This window comes from Artemia sp. Qi Xiang Cuo, chromosome 3 (genome assembly GCF_049724085.1).
Source record: "Artemia sp. Qi Xiang Cuo chromosome 3, ASM4972408v1, whole genome shotgun sequence".
Taxonomy (NCBI): Eukaryota; Metazoa; Arthropoda; class Branchiopoda; order Anostraca; family Artemiidae; genus Artemia; species Artemia sp. Qi Xiang Cuo.
The window spans coordinates 36,615,166-36,635,268 of NC_142796.1; the positions used below are offsets into that span (position 1 = coordinate 36,615,166).

The 20,103-nt window shown below is 34.7% G+C and overlaps 1 protein-coding gene across 3 annotated transcripts in view; it reads right to left on the reverse strand.

The window, feature by feature from the left end:
- Positions 1-20,103, reverse strand: part of LOC148954058 (tubulin monoglutamylase TTLL4-like) — a 62,899-nt gene that overhangs the window by 26,715 nt on the left and 16,081 nt on the right. For all 3 annotated transcript variants that reach the window (XM_089086905.1, XM_089086903.1, XM_089086904.1), the window contains exons 5-8: positions 13,522-13,641; positions 6,559-6,654; positions 5,209-5,328; positions 1,379-1,547 (exon numbers count right to left, since the gene is read on the reverse strand). In XM_089086905.1, the coding sequence (XP_088943031.1) occupies positions 1,379-1,547; positions 5,209-5,328; positions 6,559-6,654; positions 13,522-13,641 (505 nt within the window). The remainder of the gene's footprint in view (positions 1-1,378; positions 1,548-5,208; positions 5,329-6,558; positions 6,655-13,521; positions 13,642-20,103) is intronic.

A 20,103-nucleotide genomic window follows, 5' to 3' on the forward strand; every position in this document is an offset into this window, starting at 1 on the left:
ATAATAAATGAACAGGGGGGAGGCAAAAGCTGAATGTATTTTTATGCCAGTGTTTAGTAATTATTCTGGAGGCTGGTCATTTACACAGATAAAGATGGGAGTGGAGATACAATACACTCATACTCCTAAGAAAAAATACTTTATCTCCCCCCTCCCTCCTAAATTTTATTCTAAAAATACATTGAAACAGTTATTGCGCAAAACTATGGCTGATAAGACTATTTAAATGAATATATATACAAAATATGTACAAAATTCAACACGCAATTCGACATTCAAGCCCTTAGCAGTAAAACTGAAGAATAACCTTAGAAGTATTGCTAGAATTAACCCTTTACTAAAGTTTTTTTTGATCAAAAACGAACAGAAATGAAAAAAAACATTGTCTAAAATTTAATATTTTCAAGGAAAAGCAAAGAGAAAGCAAAGCAAAGAAAAAGCAAAGATTACACTCTAAAAAAAGCAGAAAGAAGCCTCTGTTAAACCCTCTAAATGTCATAATGTCTTAGGTTTTACTACAAACAAATATATTTTCAACAGTTTTTCTGCTATCATTTTAACATTAAAAAATCTAAAATTGCTCCCCAAAATTTCCCCGAATTCTTTCTTTTATATACCATTGCGTCTCAAACAATCAATCTAGCTTCATCAGTTTGATACGCAGTAATCAAATTTGATACGCAGGTTATGCACTGGAGCTCGGCATTTCCTGAGGGGATTATGAGGATACTTGAACTTGAGAGGACTATCCACACAAAGAATACACTGAATATGCTATACGCTTCTTTGATTTATAGGGCAATTTGTTCTAATACTTCAACTTTGATATTGCATTAGACCTCATCATTTCCTGGGGGGATTATGAGGATACTTGAACTCGGACTCGGAGTTTCTTGAAGGGACCTAAAACTTGAAGGGGATTACCAACACAAAGAATACACTGAATGTGCTATACACTTCTTTGATTTAAAGGGCAATTTGTTCAAATTCTTTAGCTTTGATCTTGCATTAGAACTCATCATTTCCCGAGGGGATTAAACGGATACTTGAACTCGGACTCGGAGTTTCTTGAAGGGACCTAAAACTTGAAGGGGATTACCAACACAGGGTAAACACTGAGTATGTTATACATTTTTTTTTATTTTAAGTGCGACTGGTTCAAGATCTTTAGCTTTGGTCCTGCATTTGGGCTCGGCATCCCACCTAGCGTCCAGCAGAAATTCATCCAGGGTTCTCAATAAAAAATGATGAATGAATAAAAATTAAAATAGATAATGATTTTCTACATTACATCTTAGACCTGACATGGTGACATATCTTTAAAAAAAAGGTGGCATCATAAAAGATGGCACAGTTGATTTAGATAAAAAATACTAACTCATTGACACCAAACTTGACTTCCAATTTACGTATATTCCGCCACAGCCGATCTTTCCTTCCGATTTGAAACGTGCCTGGGAAATGATTCATTTTTTGAGTCGCTTTGAGACCACTAAACTCAATAGACTTCATATGCTTCCCCCACATGCCCATCCAATCTTTACTCTCTGAAAAGAAAAAAGAAGGTAGTTCAGTTATCATAAAACCTAACACCGACGTATTCGACTTTTCAGCAAGATTTACTCTGGATTCCCCATGCTGAAATTTTATGAATAAATCTTTGACTTAGGGACAAAATATAAGTTTTTCAAATTGGCAGACTTTGATACAGAATATTGGAACAAGAAATATTATCTTATGGGAGCATCACTTTTTGTGAATATAAACAGGTAATTATTTTATCTGCGAGATTAGTCGATATTCACCGACATTATAATACAATCATCTTGAATATCTGCATGCGTTTTAATGCATGCATTGAAATATTTTAGGGAATGTCGCTGTTTTCCACAAATGTGTTCCGAAAAAAAAAAAAAATCAACTTTAAACAAAACCGCTGTTTTTTCGTTAAACTCATGATAACTAAGTTATTGCAGAGCTGAAAACTAATGATTAAAATCTGGTATTTTGGCTCAACAACGGAAAAGGAGATATCTAAAAAAAAAATCATTATTCATCCACAGTTTTTTTTTCCTAGTCAAATTCCAGCATTTATAGGATGCAATTTTTGAAAAACGAAAGTTATTCGTCAATTAACTTTAATTCATAGAAAAATCTGCTTACCTACTGATTGAAAAAGTAGAAACATCATCCCGAGTTCATATTTGATACAAAGAAATTACGAGAACTAATGATAATAGTCCTCTTCGCAATTGATCGTTTTTTTATAGACCATCCCAATTGAACCCTGCGAATAACTCGGTCAAAAGCCCTTTGAATTCAACTCGACGATCAACTCCCAATACGTACACGTCCTTCGTTAGACCAACTGCCGATAAAAGCTAGCCATATTATACTGGACTTGCGAAACTCATCAGGCACCACTGCAGAGTGATTAACGGTAAGAATAACAAGCCAGGCTATAGTGCCGCCAAGAACTGCTCCTTCTAAGGAGCAGTTCTAAATAGTGTCGGCTTCTAATGGTCCATCGACTCACCTCCTTTAGACGAGCTTTTCCTGCTCGGGTCACGGCTTTTAATGGCTACCCGAAGAGGCACATTGGCTTGAAAATCGTCTGGTTGCCATACAAAAGAAACACATATGAAGCCATACTTGAAAAACCTCTTTGTTCGATACTACACATCCCACAGAAAGCCTGGTGACTACAGTGAGTAATAAATGACCGACATGCGGACACTTTTGGTGCTCCTGGTACCACGTAATTCGCTATGAAAAAGAACCAACTGGGAATAAAAACAAAACTAAGTCATTCATCGAATTCAATTCAATCGCTATATGTTGAAATTTGTCAAATTTGGAATGCTTATCCTCTTCTTGAAACTAACCAGGATATTGAAACCGTAAATACAAAACTCTGAAGCAAAAATACGAATTAGAGACAAATTCCGAAGTGGGAAACACATCTCTGCAATCGTGTCAGAAAACATGGGTATTGGGGATCCCTGGGATCTATTCCAAGGACCACATTTGGGAAAAACAAAGAACAGTGGCCCAAAAGGCCTAACAGTATGCAAATGTGCGTGAATTGTTCAAAGCGGGCTCTGGTTTCTCCTTCTTAAAGATGTATGATATATAGTGGTATCAATATGCGTTCAGGCTAGCCTCTAGGGCCAATATGATTTGCAGGATAAAAGTCTTGTTCTTCTCAAAATCTTACTCTTTTTTCTGTTTTCTATCAATATTTTATGTTCCTATTGAAAAAAATTTATGGGTTTGAAGTCAAATATATGGAATATACTAAAAAGTTTTTAGCGTACGAAATTAAAAGGATGTTCTAATCTAAACAAACAGATGGCAATAAAGCAATTGACAGCTACCTAAAAAGAATTTCTACATAAATTTCACTTGTTTTTAATTAAAATGCAGCCATTGAACTTAAAGTTAACAGACAGTCACAAACCTTTGAAAGGTCATCTTCATTATTCATAGCTAAAGTCATTGTACCTAAATAAATTCAAAACACAAATAAAAATTATAAATAAAACACATAAACATAAAAGGCTCAAAAAAAAAAAAAAAAAAAAAAAAAAAAAAAAAAAAAAAATGAAAACCAGATAGGAGAGCAAAAACAATGAAAAGTTCGCAGCCAGCAGAACTGTCAATAAATGCATGTATTTCAACAAGAAAACATTTATCGCTTATTTTATTCATTTTTTTTTTTTAGCTAAACTATAGGTTATTGGAAATATCACATTTTCATTCCAAGATTTTCTTTTACTTAGGCTGGACGTTATTCTTGGTACAAGCCTAGAATTGAGAAGAGCTATTGAGAAGGAAACATGTTAAGAAAACAATTCTTACTTCTTAATATGCAGAAAAATTGCAATTAACAAATATTGAAAATGTTTCCACTATACTTTACCCCCACCACCAACCTAATGTGCGAATATATAGCCCAAATGATATATGTCCCACGCATTTTACTATGCGTCGCTCTTGTTTCAACCCGTGTACCCTTAAATTGAGTCAAAACAGACAAAATCAAGAAACAGAAAAACAAACGGGAAACATACAATTTGAGGTATATTTTGCACATTAGAGGAGGGGGGAGGGGTAGGGTAGATTGGAATCACTTTTGAATTGGGTTAGCTATAATTTTTCTTCAAATTACGAAGTAAGAAGTGTTTCTTAACATGTTTTCTTCTCAATAGCCCTAATTGTAGGGTTACACCTTATTCTTCCCTTTTTCCCTATGTTTTTGTTGTTTTGTGACAAACGATTTTCCTATTCAATGTTTTTTGTCTTTTTTCTTTGCTTTAAAGACTGGTTAACAAAAGGTCTTTGCCAAAATAAATGGACTCCTTTCAATTTTTCACTAGCTGTATACTATCCTCGGTGTTTTCCTCGTTTTTTATTTATTGAGAACCCAATTTCTTAGCCTCCCAAACAAGTAATGTTTCACCTCTTTAAATCAACATATAGAATTAATTTTTGCGATTAAACTGCGTTGTCAGGGATAGTCGTTTAGAGGCTTCAACATAACCAGAGCAACTAAAGCCTCCTTCAACCGAATTAATGAAATACGCTATGTCACTCAGCAAGTAATTAAATTTTCCAAAAAGTTATCTAAGCTAATTTACGATCGTTGCTTGGACAGCAGTTAGGCTTTATTTTCTATAAAGTGAATAGCATCATCTGAAATCTAGAAGTAAATTCTCAAATACGAAAGATCGAGCATTGTATATTTAAACATTAACAATAACAGTATTAAATTACTTTTTCTCCATTAACAAAAATAATTAGAGTAGTTACAGCAAAAAAAAAGACAAACAAGCAACTTTGCAAAAATCATAGCAAAAAGAAAATTTCAACAACATCGCAATCGTGCAATGGACATACTAAGACTCCAAACAATTTGTTTTAGACGGAGTCATGTGATCCAACCCAGCACAATCGTTTGAACCAAGACTAAATTCTTCTCAAAAATTGATTGTCCAGTAAAAATGAAAAGCTTGGCAGCTTGCTACTTCATGAACTGGCTGTATGTCATGCTTTTACTTGAGCAGTCTTAAACTATACAATTTACGAATTCTGTCTCAGCTAACTATCGTTGCTAACTTTGTATTGTAGCGTTTACAGAAATTTGACATGATACACCACATCATTATAAAACAATCATTAGAAAATATTTAAATAACAACTTTTTACCTGATTTGCTTTTGATAAGGCGAAATCCTGTTGACTTTAAAGCTTCTCGAACGACTAGAGGAGTTATTGTACTTAATTTCCATTTCATGTTTTTGGCAAGATCCTGAGGCAAATCAGCACCTAGAAAAGCAAAAAGGCAATCCCACTCAAATAACAAAAGGAAGGTAAAAGGAAGAGAGAGAAAGAGAAAAAAGACAGAGACTATATCACATTTGGCTCTCTAAAAGGGGATTCGTTTGTGAATAGCCTCAAGTACAAAGCTCAATTTATTTATTTTGGCTTTTAGTCTTCAAATTTGTTCAATTTTTTCCCTCTTATCTCGTTGATCTTATTCTTCATTTCTTTACTTCTCTTTCCTCTCTCTCTCTTTCCTTTTTACAGCACTGAAGACGAACCGTGAACATCGTTCTACACTATCTACTGTTAAGGGCCATATTTTTGTTTTTGTTTTACTTGAATAACATAAATTGTTATTATTCACATCTAGGTTAGACATGTGCCCAGGGAAAGTCGCCTAACAGAGTGTTCCTAAGTTCTACCTCTTTATACAATTATCCACAATAATTTTTGCAAGACCAGTTTTTCAATCAAATTTTTATTCTATCCTCAAAAATCCTTTCAGTGCCTAATGTAGGCAAAAAAAAGAAAAGAGACGTCTTAAGAGAAAGAAAACGACACGGAAAGAAAGGAGGAGCAGAGGCAAAAAGTGAGAAACAGAATAAAATACAAACTATCAAGGGCCACCAACCGGGTTATAACAAACTTACCAGTTTTTGAGCGACAACTTTCTTTATATAGGCATGATTTCAAACTCCTTTTTATGAACAGGTTTAGACGATCAAATATAACATTAACAACTTTATGAAGACATTCAAATTACTATAAGAGGTTTTTAGTGTGTTTTTACCCTAGAGTAATTCTTTTAATGATTCTAGTGTAAATAAATTTTCAAGTTAATGGGCCGCTACTGACCCCACAGAAAATGTCCTAGTGAGTATCTTTAATGAATTGTTGAAAAGAAACTTCTACTATTTTTGTTGACTCGAAGCAGCTCCAACTAAGCTAACGAGGAATGACATAATGTTTACTAGCATCCTTCTATGGCACCTGAGTCCAATGACAAGACATTTAACTATAATTCAGAGTTTTCTTCGTCTAAATTCTTAATTACTTATTAATATATTTATACTTCTTAGCTGCTTGACCCAGACAGATAAGTATGGCAAACCTGCTCTTGATAGCACGAAAAATGTCCAGCAAAATTGCGGGGCTGTACATAGAACACACACTCCTAAACAACGGTTAGAAAAATTTGATAAAAGAATAAAAACAGTTATTTGGGATCGTTACCTCTTTCTTCAGCAGGTGGGAAATATATAAAAGGAGGTAAATTTGAAAATCGACTAACACGAACAACAGCTCTTCTAGGTCTAGTGTCCTCCTCACCTAAAAAAAAGAAAAGATAAAAAAAAAAAAAATCAAATTTGGAAGGAACTACTTACAACTGACAACTCTGAAGTTAATAAGAGTAATGTAACCAGAATTAGCAGAAAATTATATATTCTTCTACCAAAGGAAACCTCCCCCCTAAAGCCAAAAATTTTTAAACTTCGCTTTTTTCTTAATTATGGTAGTTCTATTATAGTAGTACTTAAGTATAGTATCCTAATTATAGTAGTGACAATAGAATCAGCGGGAGAAGTTTTAGTAGTGCAGCAATGGTGTTCACATAGTTTCCTTTGGTTAGTTCAATACCCCTTTCTTAAAATTACGCTAATATTTTCTTTGAGCGCTTTAAGTATTTTCCCTTTTAACTAAAGTTAAAATCATTTCTTAATAATATTATTTGAAAAAAACTACGTTTTCTAAAGAGTTAAAGAGGCTGAGTTACAAGGTCGAACCTTAAAACGTACAGGGATTAGGAGGCACAGTTGGGGCTACCACCCCCAAACCCCCGCTTTCGCAGCCTTTAAATATAAAAAAAATTTCTTTAAACTGAAAGTAAGGAGCGACATTAAAACTTAAAACGAACAGAAATTATTCCGTATATGAAAGAGGCTGTGCCCTCCTCAACGCCTCGCTCTTTACGCTAAAGTTTGACTTTCTCACAACTTTTTTTTTTAAACAATAAAAACTTTAGCGTAAAGAGCGAGGCGTTGAGGAGGGCACAGCCTCTTTCATATACGGAATAATTTCTGTTCGTTTTAAGTTTTAATGTCGCTCCTTACTTTCAGTTTAAAGAAATTTTTTTTATATTTAAAGGCTGCGAAAGCGGGGAGTTTGGGGGTGGTAGCCCCCAACTGTGCCTCCTAATCCCTGTACGTTTTAAGGTTCGACCTTGTAACTCAGCCTCTTTAACTCTTTAGAAAACGTAGTTTTTTTCAAATAATTTCTGCACGTTTTTGTACAGTTTATTACTTATTATTGCTTGACTAACTGTTAGCTGATCGTGTCAGGAGTTAAAGTTGGGGGCTGCCGCCCCCAAACCCCCCGCTCTTGAACATTCTTGTGTTAAGGCTTTTAATTCCTGAATACTCAAATCACGTCGTACAGGGTGCCTCCTAATCCCTGTACGTTTTAAGGTTCGAACTTGTGACTCAGCCTCTTTAACAGCCCCCCAACTGTGCCTCCTAATCCCTGTACGTTTTAAGGGTCGACCTTGTAACTCAGCCTCTTTAACTCTTTAGAAAACGTAATTTTTTTCAAATAATTTAAAAAAGAAACTGAGTTTCTTTTCAAAGTATATAAAAAATTTGCTCTGATGGTGAATCGAACCGAGGTTTTCCGCCTGAAAGTCTAGAGTATCAGCCGCTGGACTATACAAACACAATCTTTATTGTTGTTTAGCAAATGGAAGCTATTTTTGACGCAAGCAAAGTCCCAAAACTCTTGATATGTGTTTTTTGGAAAACAGGAACGGAGTGATCAGATTGAGCTGAAATTTCGAGGATAAGTTCCCAGACCCCAGGAACGCTTATCCTCTAAATTCCAGCCCGCTCAGACAACGGTACAGGGGGGGGTTGTGGTGGGAAAAATTAACATGGGCTAATATAGGAAAACGAGGTTTTTCGTAAATGTAAATTCGGGGGGTAATTTTTTCGGTCTGAAAATATCAAAAGGCCCTAACAGGTCAAATTCTGCTTCAAATGAGTACTCATTCACCCAGATCTGTTGCCAACTGGGGTATTTAGGCATGGATAAGAAAAAAAACGAAATGAATTTTAATGGGCTATATTTGTTTTTTTAAAACAGAAGGAGTGATTGGATTAAGCGGAAATTTCGAGAATAAGCTCCCGGGTCCTGGAAAAACTAACTTTCTAAATTTCATTCCAATCAAACAACGTTAAAGGGGGGCTGTCGTGGAAGGGTCCAAACTTCCGGCCCAGTCTACCCCATGAAGATAAAGTCGGAGGAGGATGACATTTTGCAAATTTCTTAGTTTGAGCTCGGGCTACAAAATGCGATTACCGCCGTCTCTCTGCGACCTCTAGGACCTGAAATCGCTTAACATTGTGGTGGGTCGCCTCTTTATAGAGGCACAAGTGTGCCTCCTTGATCTTTCAATCAAATATATTAGATAAAGTACTTGAAATGAAATTGTCACTCGATATTCGTCTATACTCAAAGTTGTAACATGATTGGTCAGTATGGCTTCAGCCCTTTAGACGGCCAGAAATTATGCAAATTTTCAATCCATTTATTTCAATGATATTCCCCCTACCCATCCATCCAGTGTTCTATTGCTCAACTATCATTAAAATTTGTAGCAAAGTATTGTGCGAAATATAAGTAGCAAGCAAAAATACTAATTTATGTGCAGAAAAAAAAGTTCAGAAAGATTTCTTTTTTATTAACTAATAGAAAAAATAAAGTTAATCAAAGACGAACTGAAGATGATTTTTAAAAAAACGTTGCTCAATCAAAAAGTTTCAAAGAAAACAAAAGCTGACTGTAAGCCAAACGCGAGCAAAATTCAAAATAATAATAATTTCAACCTAAAAACAAACACAAATAATTATCAATGAATAAATGATATCCAAAACGACAGAAAGAACAATGAGTAATCAAATCTAACTTGAAATAAAAAAGAAACCGCCACAAATAGAGGTAGGAATAACGACCACCACTTAGATTTTGGTTTTAGCTTTGCTAAAACGAATACTCTGCTTTTTGCAAAGAGTCACTAACGCCAGAGCCACTCCTAGGGCTGGTGGTAGTATTGGGCGACATTTTGATAAATCGATATATCGACATTTTTACTTTCGATACATCAAAATCGATATTACGGATCAGTTTTTTGCTATCTCATGGATTTGCCGAAGTTCAGTAACGCAAATGGTAAGTAAAGGGTATTTGTTATAGTTTTTTTTTTCAACGTTGAAATAATATAAAATCAAACAATAAAACTAACTTCGATTACATAAATAAATATAATCAGAACCCAGATTTGGAATTATTTCCGCTCAGGAAAAGAGAAAAATAAACTACTGGCTATTCAAAAACAGCAGCATGTCAATGTTTCTCCCTGAGAGTCGGTTCCCCCGTTCATAATTATCTGACCAGCCTTGGAAAGACTCTTTCAGATGGGACACTGGTAGCGGGCATAGACATGAATTTCATTGCAACTTCGCACAGGTGTTTTTGAGACCTCATAGCACGATATTTCCACCACTTGAGTGGACAATTTTCACTTGAAACTATTGGCTCCCTACTGAAAGTTTGCAGAGTCATGATATATTCGGCTGCTGTCGAAGCAATTCCTGTATTGACTATAAGGACTTCATTGTGTGAACTCCACAAACTGGCTTGACTCTGATATGACTGCATCGCAGGGACTGCGATAGTACTTGCATCTTCTGATCGAGATTCAGCAGCCAGGAAGGCCAAATCTATCACTTTTTCAATTTCGCTCTCAACTTGTAGAAGATCGTCAGGTGAAATACATATTTTCTTGAAACGGGGGTTAAGATATGCGGCAATTACGACGGGTGTGACTTGACCAAGGCTTATAAACCTACAATGCAAAGGCTTTCGAAGCTCATCAGCCACATCTGAGAATCCACCAAAATCTACCTGAACAAGGCGGCGTCTCAAAATCTTAGACAAAGGCAAGACTTTCAGGATGGGGGATAGCTTTCAGAAGAGAGCTCAGTAGTCGTCTCTTCAAAGGGTGTAAGCACTGCAATTGCGTTTGAAATAACACCCCAATCACTATCAGTGAATATGATGTTCCACTTTACCGAGAAGCGCAAGCGAACTTGTTACAAACTCTTTAAAATTTTGTAGACTACGCAACATAGTGAGAAGAAAATTTCATCTAGTAGTCACATCAGGTTTTAGTTTTTTGATGCAAACATTGTCAATAAAGATTTGAACCTGGCGCAACTTGTCGGTAGCTACAACACAACGTCTGAAAAAGCTAACAATATTTCTAGCCTTTTGGACGAGAGGCAACCATCCAGCAGTATCATTAATAGCACCCCCCCACACATCAAATTTAGAGTATGTGCGAAGCACGAAACATGTTTACATCCTGTACCTACTTGGGATGTTTTCATAATTTATCTATCTTAATTTATATGTGACAGATATCTCCTTTTCCTTGACAGAATTTGTCAGACTTAGAAAATTCACCTTTTCTGATCGGCTAGTTTAGCTTTGATAACATTCAAAATCCGAACTTTTCATTATAACATCATTTGTTGTGAACTTTTCATTCTCAGTTGGTAATAATTCGCACGTATCTGACTCGGAAGCCGGAAGTGAATTCTTGCGAAAAAGATGCCAGGGTAAGATGTAAGGTAAGGATAAATAAAATCAATTATAGATGAAAGAATTCTTACCTGCGAAGAATCTCGAAGATGTATCCTGAAAATTTGCAAAATTTTCATGTGGCGGATTTTCCGCGGGGAATATAGGAGGTTAGAGACCCCTAAAAAATATCGGTTTTGATATCCGATATTGATATTCGGTCCGATATATCGATATTCCAATATCGATATCAAATATCGCCCAACATTAGTTGGTAGTGCTCCTAGGAAAAGCAAAAATATCGATATATCGTTTAATCAAATCGATATAGTCTACGATACAGGCAAAATTACATAAGAAACTTGTTAATGAAAAGAAAAATCATATGATTCACGTCATGTTTATAAGTATATTTCAAGAGAATAAGGATCGAACGTACCATTTTTATATCTATGACGCATGCAACATTATAAAAGGAACATAGCTAAGTATAAAATACCAACTGTAATTACTCTACTTACAAAAGGCGTGCGAGAACAAAAATCAGAACGAGACAAAATGGAAGTGAAGAAGAAAGAAATATCACGTTGGAAGAACAACACCATCAAAATCTTCGACACCAACAATACATGCAAGAATCAATATATGCAAGCCCACCACATGCCGAGTGCCGAGGCCTGGCTTTGAAATCTGCTACATAGTTTTTGTTTCTTTAACTGGGATATTGGCATTTCTGGCCAATAAAACGATCTTAACATGTCACAACTTTAAGGAAGAATTTGTATTTTTCCCAGGGTGGTTACATCGAGCCTTTGTTGACGCCATGACATCAAGAAGAGGCTCAAATTGTCTACGGTTAGAAGACAAGCGACAATGAGAATCCATATATACTGCTACGTAGCTGTACCGGGGCCCGGTGCTACATATATATATATATATATATATATATATATATATATATATATATATATATATATATATATATATATATATATATATATATGTAAAAGCCCTGGAACTGGATAATTGAATTTGTATATAGTCCTGATTCTTGAAACGAATCCACTGTGAAATGTTTAGGTTAAAAAAAAAAAAAAAAAAATTTCAAATACAGCCCTATGAGACTGGACAATCATATTTACATGCATGAATTTAGACACAGTAGAATGCTTAATTCGCTGCCTTAGTATGAAACAGTTCAGTGGAGATATAAAAGGATGAGCGCTATTGCTTTGACAATATTTGTTTTTATTAGTTTGTTTCATTTACATATTACTTATAAAACTTCAGTGACAAAACGATAAATGACATTTAGTGCATAGTCTATTGTTATTGTTAATTAGGATAATATCTTTGACATAGCTAGGAGACACGGCCCATTTCAGCATCAAGCAAGTATATTTACTGAAATAAAATAACTACCCCAAAATACAATACTTTAGAGTTATCTAGAGTCAGTGTTTTAACAATCATTTGTTTGTGGTCTTCCTAGCTATGCAACAAATGAAAACAAGCTTTAACTTCCTGACACCTGATAAAGTTTCAAGGCTTTTTGTTATTAGTTTTCGAGCCTGAAATTTGGAAACAGCAAATTGTTGATAATCAACTGACGCATCAGAAAAACAATAGTGATTAACTGATTTAGATATAATTCTGTCTCGGTTTATTAAATTTCGAACTATGAAGAAAATACGATACTAGTTGACAAGGTCCAAGAAACTTAGGTAAAAAAACAGCATATTTGATTGTAGATATTAATTAAATGGCTTCTAGTTATTTTCATTTTTAGGTTTGAGCCACCCCCAAGCCTTATGGCTAAGCAAGACTTAGGAATTATTCTTTCCAAAAGTAGGCTCCTCCTCCTCTTTCAGGCGGATTGACGTATATTTGATGATGGAATTGATATACATTTGACAATGTAAAATAATGATGGTGGAATTTACGTGCTTTGGGAACAGAAACTTGTTGTTAATCTCTTCTACCATATTCCTTACAAATAAAAAACCCAACTCGTTCCCTATTGAATATGAAAAATTCTTACACATATTTCTTTTTTTAATGAAAGAAAAGCCAATTAAAGTTTTTTTTTTTTCGGCAGTTGGCCTACTTCTTTTTCAGCTTAAACGTAGCATCATTTTATCTCATAAATTGTATTTAATTAATTAAAAATATTTCCATGGCTCACAGAAATAATAATATTTATTAGAATTTAACTAAATCATTTTTTTCAAGAATGTATATATTTAATTAAAGGTTTATCGTTACATAAATAGGTTTGAGCTTACCAATAAATAACACAATTATAAGCATTTGTTATAAGAAATATATCGAGACCATATCAGAAAACACTTACACAAGACACGTATAAAACTACCAAAAACAAATCCCAATTATAAGATACCTGAAGTGCTACGTATTAATAAACAGATTTCATCTATTTCTCAGTCCAAAACTTTGATTATTGTATTTTTTAACTTCAGTTTATGAAGAATTTTAGCAAATAGAATCCATTTCTATTTAAAGAAGAAAAACAAAGAAAAGGGGAAAAGGATGCTCGCTTACCTGGCTTGATTTGTCGTATTTGACCATTTTCTTCACTTAAAGAGGAACTAAGATTATCCCTAGATTGAGTGACAGATACACTTGACATTGAAGTATATCCGCTTATTGAAGACTGACTATCTAAAAAACAAAACAAATCAGAGCTACAGTTCTTGTTAAAGCTCAACTGAACCGAATAAATTTGTAAGATCAGACACAAGGCCGTATCCAGGGGGAGGGGAGGGTGTTTTCGATGCATTTTTTTCAGTTTTTTTTTTCTGTAATCCCTCTCCCTTGAACAAAAATCCTGGATAAGACCCTGAGCTTAGCGTTTTAAAAACATATCTTTCATCAAGAAGATCAATTTCTTGGGATATTTTCAAGGAGCACTGGATCGAATTATTACTCTTCTCCTGTAAACAATGCTGCAGAAGAACTAGTCGCATGACGAACATATAAAAGTATATTCAACTAGAAGCATCTGAAACTGACGATTGAAAATACTCGCTTCAGGTACGGTGTAATGTCACCGTTCGTATAGTACCCAATGAACGATCTTACACGATGGTTTTCAGATTAGTGATTACCTAGGAGTTATGGATTTTAACCGCTTTTATAAAGACTACCAAATCAATTTAGCTACCAATGCAAGGTGTGCACTGAGCAATCCATCAATAAACATAATCTGATCCAAGGTAATGATTACTCTCTACATTGATCGTTAAGTGACAATCGACTTAAAGTACATCCTCTTAGTTAAGCTAGAGTTTGACACGATCCAATTTTAGCTTCGGAAGGGTTCAACAGGCTGGTAAAATTGTGCTTGGATAAAAGATTGGCTAAAATGTACAATTGGTTACTCTTTTTTATACGAGTATTCAAATGAGTTTATTTTAACCTGATACTGAAAAGACCTCAAAGAGCTTCACTTTCAATCAGAAATCAGAAAAATCATATAGCAACGTCATTTTTGCTAGACAAAATTTAGCGTGTTTTCTCAAAACTTGTGGAACCTTACACTGAGCAACCCTATTATTAGTCTGTCAAGCTGTTATTATCCAACAATTTTATCGAGCCCCAAAACTTTCAGTAAATTACTCGTTGTCCGTTTTTTATTCAGTCCGAACTCTTCCTAGCCCTGCACATAAATTAACTAATCATTGATGTACTAAAGGCCGGATAATTGTGTTGAATATTCACAATAGAACGGATTTTACTAGATAAGAAGATTCCCTAAAGGGCTTTAAAAAAGTTTGAAAAAGTCAATACCGAACCAATTCCAAAGGTATGATATTCACAAAAGGAAATTTCTTTTGATAAAACAATGGAACTCAGCGAGGAAGCTATGGGTATGAACCCTGTTGGAAAAGTCATTAACATATTTACAATATCTGTTCCCCGTTGTCCAATAAGAGGAAAAGTACCCGGTCCATCCATTTTTAGAATTTCATGACACCCAGGTCATTAATCTATTTCTTATTAAAATCCGCACTTCAAAATGCATTACTAATACAACGCAATAGTTCTACACGCAAAATTTTCCAATTATCAAAGGTGAAAGACACAGAGGTGCTGTGTTTTGGTTTTTACTTTGGATTATTATTATTAATCATGATTGATTTTGCATTTTTGGGTCCATATAAAGTCTTGCGGGTTTAGCAATTTGCCAATCTGGACTTGTTCCAGTTAAAGATAGGCACGGGGCCAAAATTAGTAATAAGGAAGTTTTAAAAAGAGATGAGCAAAACATTTTGAGGATATGTTAAACCGTGACAAAGTTACAAGATATAGTAAGATATACAAGATATAGTATACTATTACAAAAATAGTAAGGCCTCAGTTGCTGATAGTGTGGAAAATGACTTTTTAAAATAAAGGAGCTGTGAAGTGGAGAAAATACAGAAGATTATGAATATGATTATTGAAAAACGGGGAAAAACCAAGCGATTTTAGGAAAACATTAATTAAACCTAAGAGAGATGAAAAGAGTGAGAGTGATAATTATAGATGAGTGATAGTGATAATGCAGGAAGCAAATTACTTAATATGATGAGTACTTTTCAGGCTCAGAGATGATGTAGATAAAGCTTTAAGAGAAGAACAGTGTGGTCTTAAAAAATGGCGAAGATACATTGACAAAAATTTTGCTCTTAGATTAATAATTAAAGAGTGCCTGAATCATCAAACCCCTTTATTCCTCAGTTACAGATTATGAACAAGCGTTTGATTCAGCCTATATTAAAGTGATTACAGCTATGAATAGGAACAACATTGCTGCGGATAAGGCAGGAAATGAGATTTATAGCTGGTTTCAAATAAATTAGGAGTTAAGCAGGGTTGCGTTCTTTTCCCATTTATATGGGAAAAGAACGCAAAATCGAAGGATTTTGTCATAAGGAACAGAGCAAAGCCCATGGATGAGCATGAAATCAAATGGGAGGGTAAAATTCTCCTATACTTAGATTATGCTGATGAATTGAGTGCCCTGGATGGAAATTTTACTAAAATAAAGTACTTTAGGAGGTTTTAAGAGTTGAGGGAGCAAGAATAAGCTTAAATATTATTGTTAAGAAGACTAAGACCCTTAGAAATAAATGAAGGTAATGAGGTGATGTTGGGTAACGAGAGATTGATGGAGTGGATAGCTACGCTTCCCTGGGTTATATTAGTAGTTAAGAATGTAGATGCAGTGAAAACGTTAAAAGTAGAATAGCCAACACCCAAGGCGTTTTTCCCAGTTGAAAAAAGTTTGGAAGTATAGGAAGATAAGCCTACGAACCAAAACTAGAATATTTGAAACGACAGTGATGATAGTCGTCAAGTATGGTTGTGAAACGTGGGTGCTTCGGTAGACGAAGGAGGATCTATTGGATATTTTCCAGAGGAATTGTCTACGGATTATTTTGGGTACCCGCTTAACTGACCCTATTTCAAACCGTAAGCCGCACAAAAAATGTGGCTTAACTCCGCTTTCTTGGGCTACTATGAGAGAAAGGTTGAGATTGTCAGAACACGTTTTGCGGATGAAGGATGGCACATTGCCAAAGATTGTCGTTTTCGTCCCTCCATCTAGGGCCGAACGAAAAGCAAGTCAGGTTGAAAAGATGTTGCAAGAAGAGATTTAGATAATCTGGAACTTCTTGGAAGGGTGTAAAAACGGAGGCTCTTAATAAATTGAAGTCAAGGTGGAGCATGTGCAGCTGTGTTTACCTTGGGTGACTTGGGGCCTGGGTGAATTATTAGTAGTTAAACTAGTAGCACTAGTAATTTCCCAGCCTTAGGCTATCAGAAATGAAATTTGGAAACGTTAAAGAGGACTGTGCTATAAGTATTATAGCTTTTAGAAGTTATTTAAGGCCGCATAATCTTTTCAACATTAGGTTATTTAAATTTTGTCCCAGTAACATAGATTGATAAAAACGGATTTTGAACAAGGAGCTTCTCATTTGAGTATTGTCAGGCGTCATGGAACACACTCTATGACACGCTGATTTCACGTGGAAAGTGAAAAAATTTGCATCGTCTGCAATTCATTCAGTCATTTATCACTAAGTAACTAATCATTAAAAAATAAAAAATAAACTACTTTGAGACTGCAGACTCAAAACTGAAACATTTAAAAATATTGTATGGGTCTATCTCTCCTGGGACACCCTTTCTTTCATTCTTGGTATGACAGCATAATATAGAAGAAATTGAGTGACTTAGAATTCATATTTATTAAGCAGAATAGCTGTTAGCACGCACAAGTACGTCAGGATAAACAACTAATAGCTCAACAGCTCAAAAGCCATTTTCAAAGAAGGTAGATAAGGTATATAAAATACAAATTTTAATGTAACAAATACACAAAAGAAATGAATATCCAATAAAGACAAGTAAGTCAGAAACAAAAAGGATAGAAATTTAATCCTAAAAATACAAGAAGTTGCTTTGAAAAGCCTGTATGTTCCCAGCTATTTTACCAGTACTATGCCCTTACAACTTTCCCAAAAATCATCTAAAAGATAGAAAAACCTCTGTTCACAGCTTCCATCTTTTTAAACTCATAATTTTAAACACATAATTTTGATTTTACCCACAGGTTCGACGACAATGTAGCCTGGGCATTGGGGTTCTGGAACCTTTATTTAATCTAATCTCAAGGATAAATTATAATGTTTCTCTGTATAAGAAAGGGGGGGCATGCAAGGTCCGTCAATGAAGTAAAAAGATTTTATTTTGAAGAGCAAATTCAGTTAATAACAACTCATCTCTAAAATCATCTCAATAAATTGAGCTAGTCCTTCTTTATGGTAAAATAGTAAGGTCCACAAATGGATGTGGACCACTTTCTTTCTATTTTTTTTAATCCTCCGAAAATTTGAACAACATCAAAATATTTAGTGCATTAGCTTTTGCACTTTCTGAAAACAGAAGGTTTGGTTCACAAAACATTAACGTAAACATTACTTGTCGAGGCGCGGCGGAGAAAAAGTTGTGAAAATTATGAAAAAAAACTTTAAAAGATAGCAGCTGTACTGATAAACATTAGTTGACTTGAGTGCAAACCCAAGTTCAATACTTGTTAGGTTGCTGTTTAACAATTCAATTCATCTTGTGAGGACAATGGATGATTTCTCGCCCGGGATGACCAATTTTGTCCCTTGCTTGCTTCAAGCAATTTTATCTTTTTTTTTCTTACAAAACTAGCAGTAAACATTAATAACAATTTGTATTAAACATGTTGTTTGGGAGGCAATAGAAATTAAACTTGATTAATAATATTACTTTAAACGGATATTTTGGAGAATGTTCACTCAACGCATGATATACAGATCTAACTTAAAATGATTTAACTTATTACATTGCAAAACCAATAGTTAATATCAAAGAGCTTGTATCAAAAAGACCTTTTAGATTAGCTGCCAAAAAATAAAGGATTCCATTAAAACATGCTCCTGATTTGTTTTATCTGAATGAACTGCCGTGTTTCGCATTTGTTTTTCAGTCCTGGCTGAACTTCCTTGAAGCGATGATGCTAGCACTTTTCTACTAGTAGACTAGAGTCTTTCTATATTGTGTGTGCTAAGTAAATCCTAAATCTTGTCAGTTTTTTACTTAAATCCCATACAATAATTGGCTGTCTGCAAACTACAACTATGTTATAATCACATGAAACTAACCGACAAGTACCTGAAGCTATCGCACCAAGCGAGTCTCTATCACAGAGAGGGTTGTACTGAAATTGCAACAAATGCTTTGGAACTGAGAACTTACTTATAGTTACAATGAAATTAATGAACGAGTGTTAATGTTTTACTAGCCTTTAATCCAATTCAAAAACAAGAATTCAGGACCCGAAAGTGAAACCCAGAAGAACCTAGACTTGCAAAAAATACCACAAACAAAAATGTTAAAAGCAAAACTTTCTTTGAGTTTTGTCATTATCCATCTACGCCGCAGAACTCTTTAAAGTTGTATCAGCCAAGGGTATCAAGGAAAGTTGGACAGAATTCCTTTGTAAATCGTTCCATAAAATCGTGGAACACGTTACCTGACCATGTAGTTCTAGTGAATGATATTGCGGCTTTCAAAACAGCATTAGTCGGGTCTTAGGACCGTGAAGTGTATATTTGTTGTAAGGTATCTTCGTTTTTTTTATTAGGAAGTTTATGTATTGTTTCGTTGTTTATGAGTGTTGCTCACAGCATGTAATTTGTGTTATATGAGATAAGCCTATGGCTTATGCCATTTCTCATTAAAATAAATAAAATAAAAGATAATGCTCAAAGAAAACGACAAGCGTGCGAGGGCTGGAGGCCCGTGCATCCCCCGAGCGCAAGCTTTGTGACGGCATGACAAGCGCACGAGGTCCGAAGCGGAGGGAAATCATAAAAAAGCAGCGAAGTCAACTTTTGCTAGGCAAAAAACCCACAAACTGAGCCTTTTGACCAGATACAACATATTATTACTGTTAAATCACAAAATCATGTATGAGAACACAATGAGGAAACTATATGCACCTGACGAGTCAATATTTACAGATTTATAGCAGAGCCATCTAAAAGATTTTTTGCGATGCAGAGTTTTGTCTAGAGAATAAAAGAAGGTAATATCGTTTAGAGAATCGTTATCAACAACTTGTTGTTTTCCTAAACTGCATAACAAACTTTTTTCTTTGATTTCAGTACTTTAATATTTATTTTAAGTGTTTTTTGGTATTTTAATAATCAATTTGAGTGTTTTAATAACCTAAAAAGTAATTTAACAAAGCATAGAATAAGTAATTTAATAATTATAGCATTTTAATAGAAAGTATTAGATCATTGGTTATTGAGACAACAGCTCAAATTTAACACACTTTCGAGCTATTCATTACGTGCCGAAAACTTAATACACCTTAAAATGAAACTGCTTGACGCTAATCAAACTGCACGATTAACAAGAATACGCTCAAATTGAAACTATAAGAAAAAGTTGGTGGTGTGGGGGTAGAGTGAATAAATTATATTTACTCGCGGAACTCAGTTTATAACTGAACTAAAAAAAATGTGTCATCTTTACAAATATTGAATTCTGAGATAATATGACTCAACTATATCAAACATTGACACATCAATT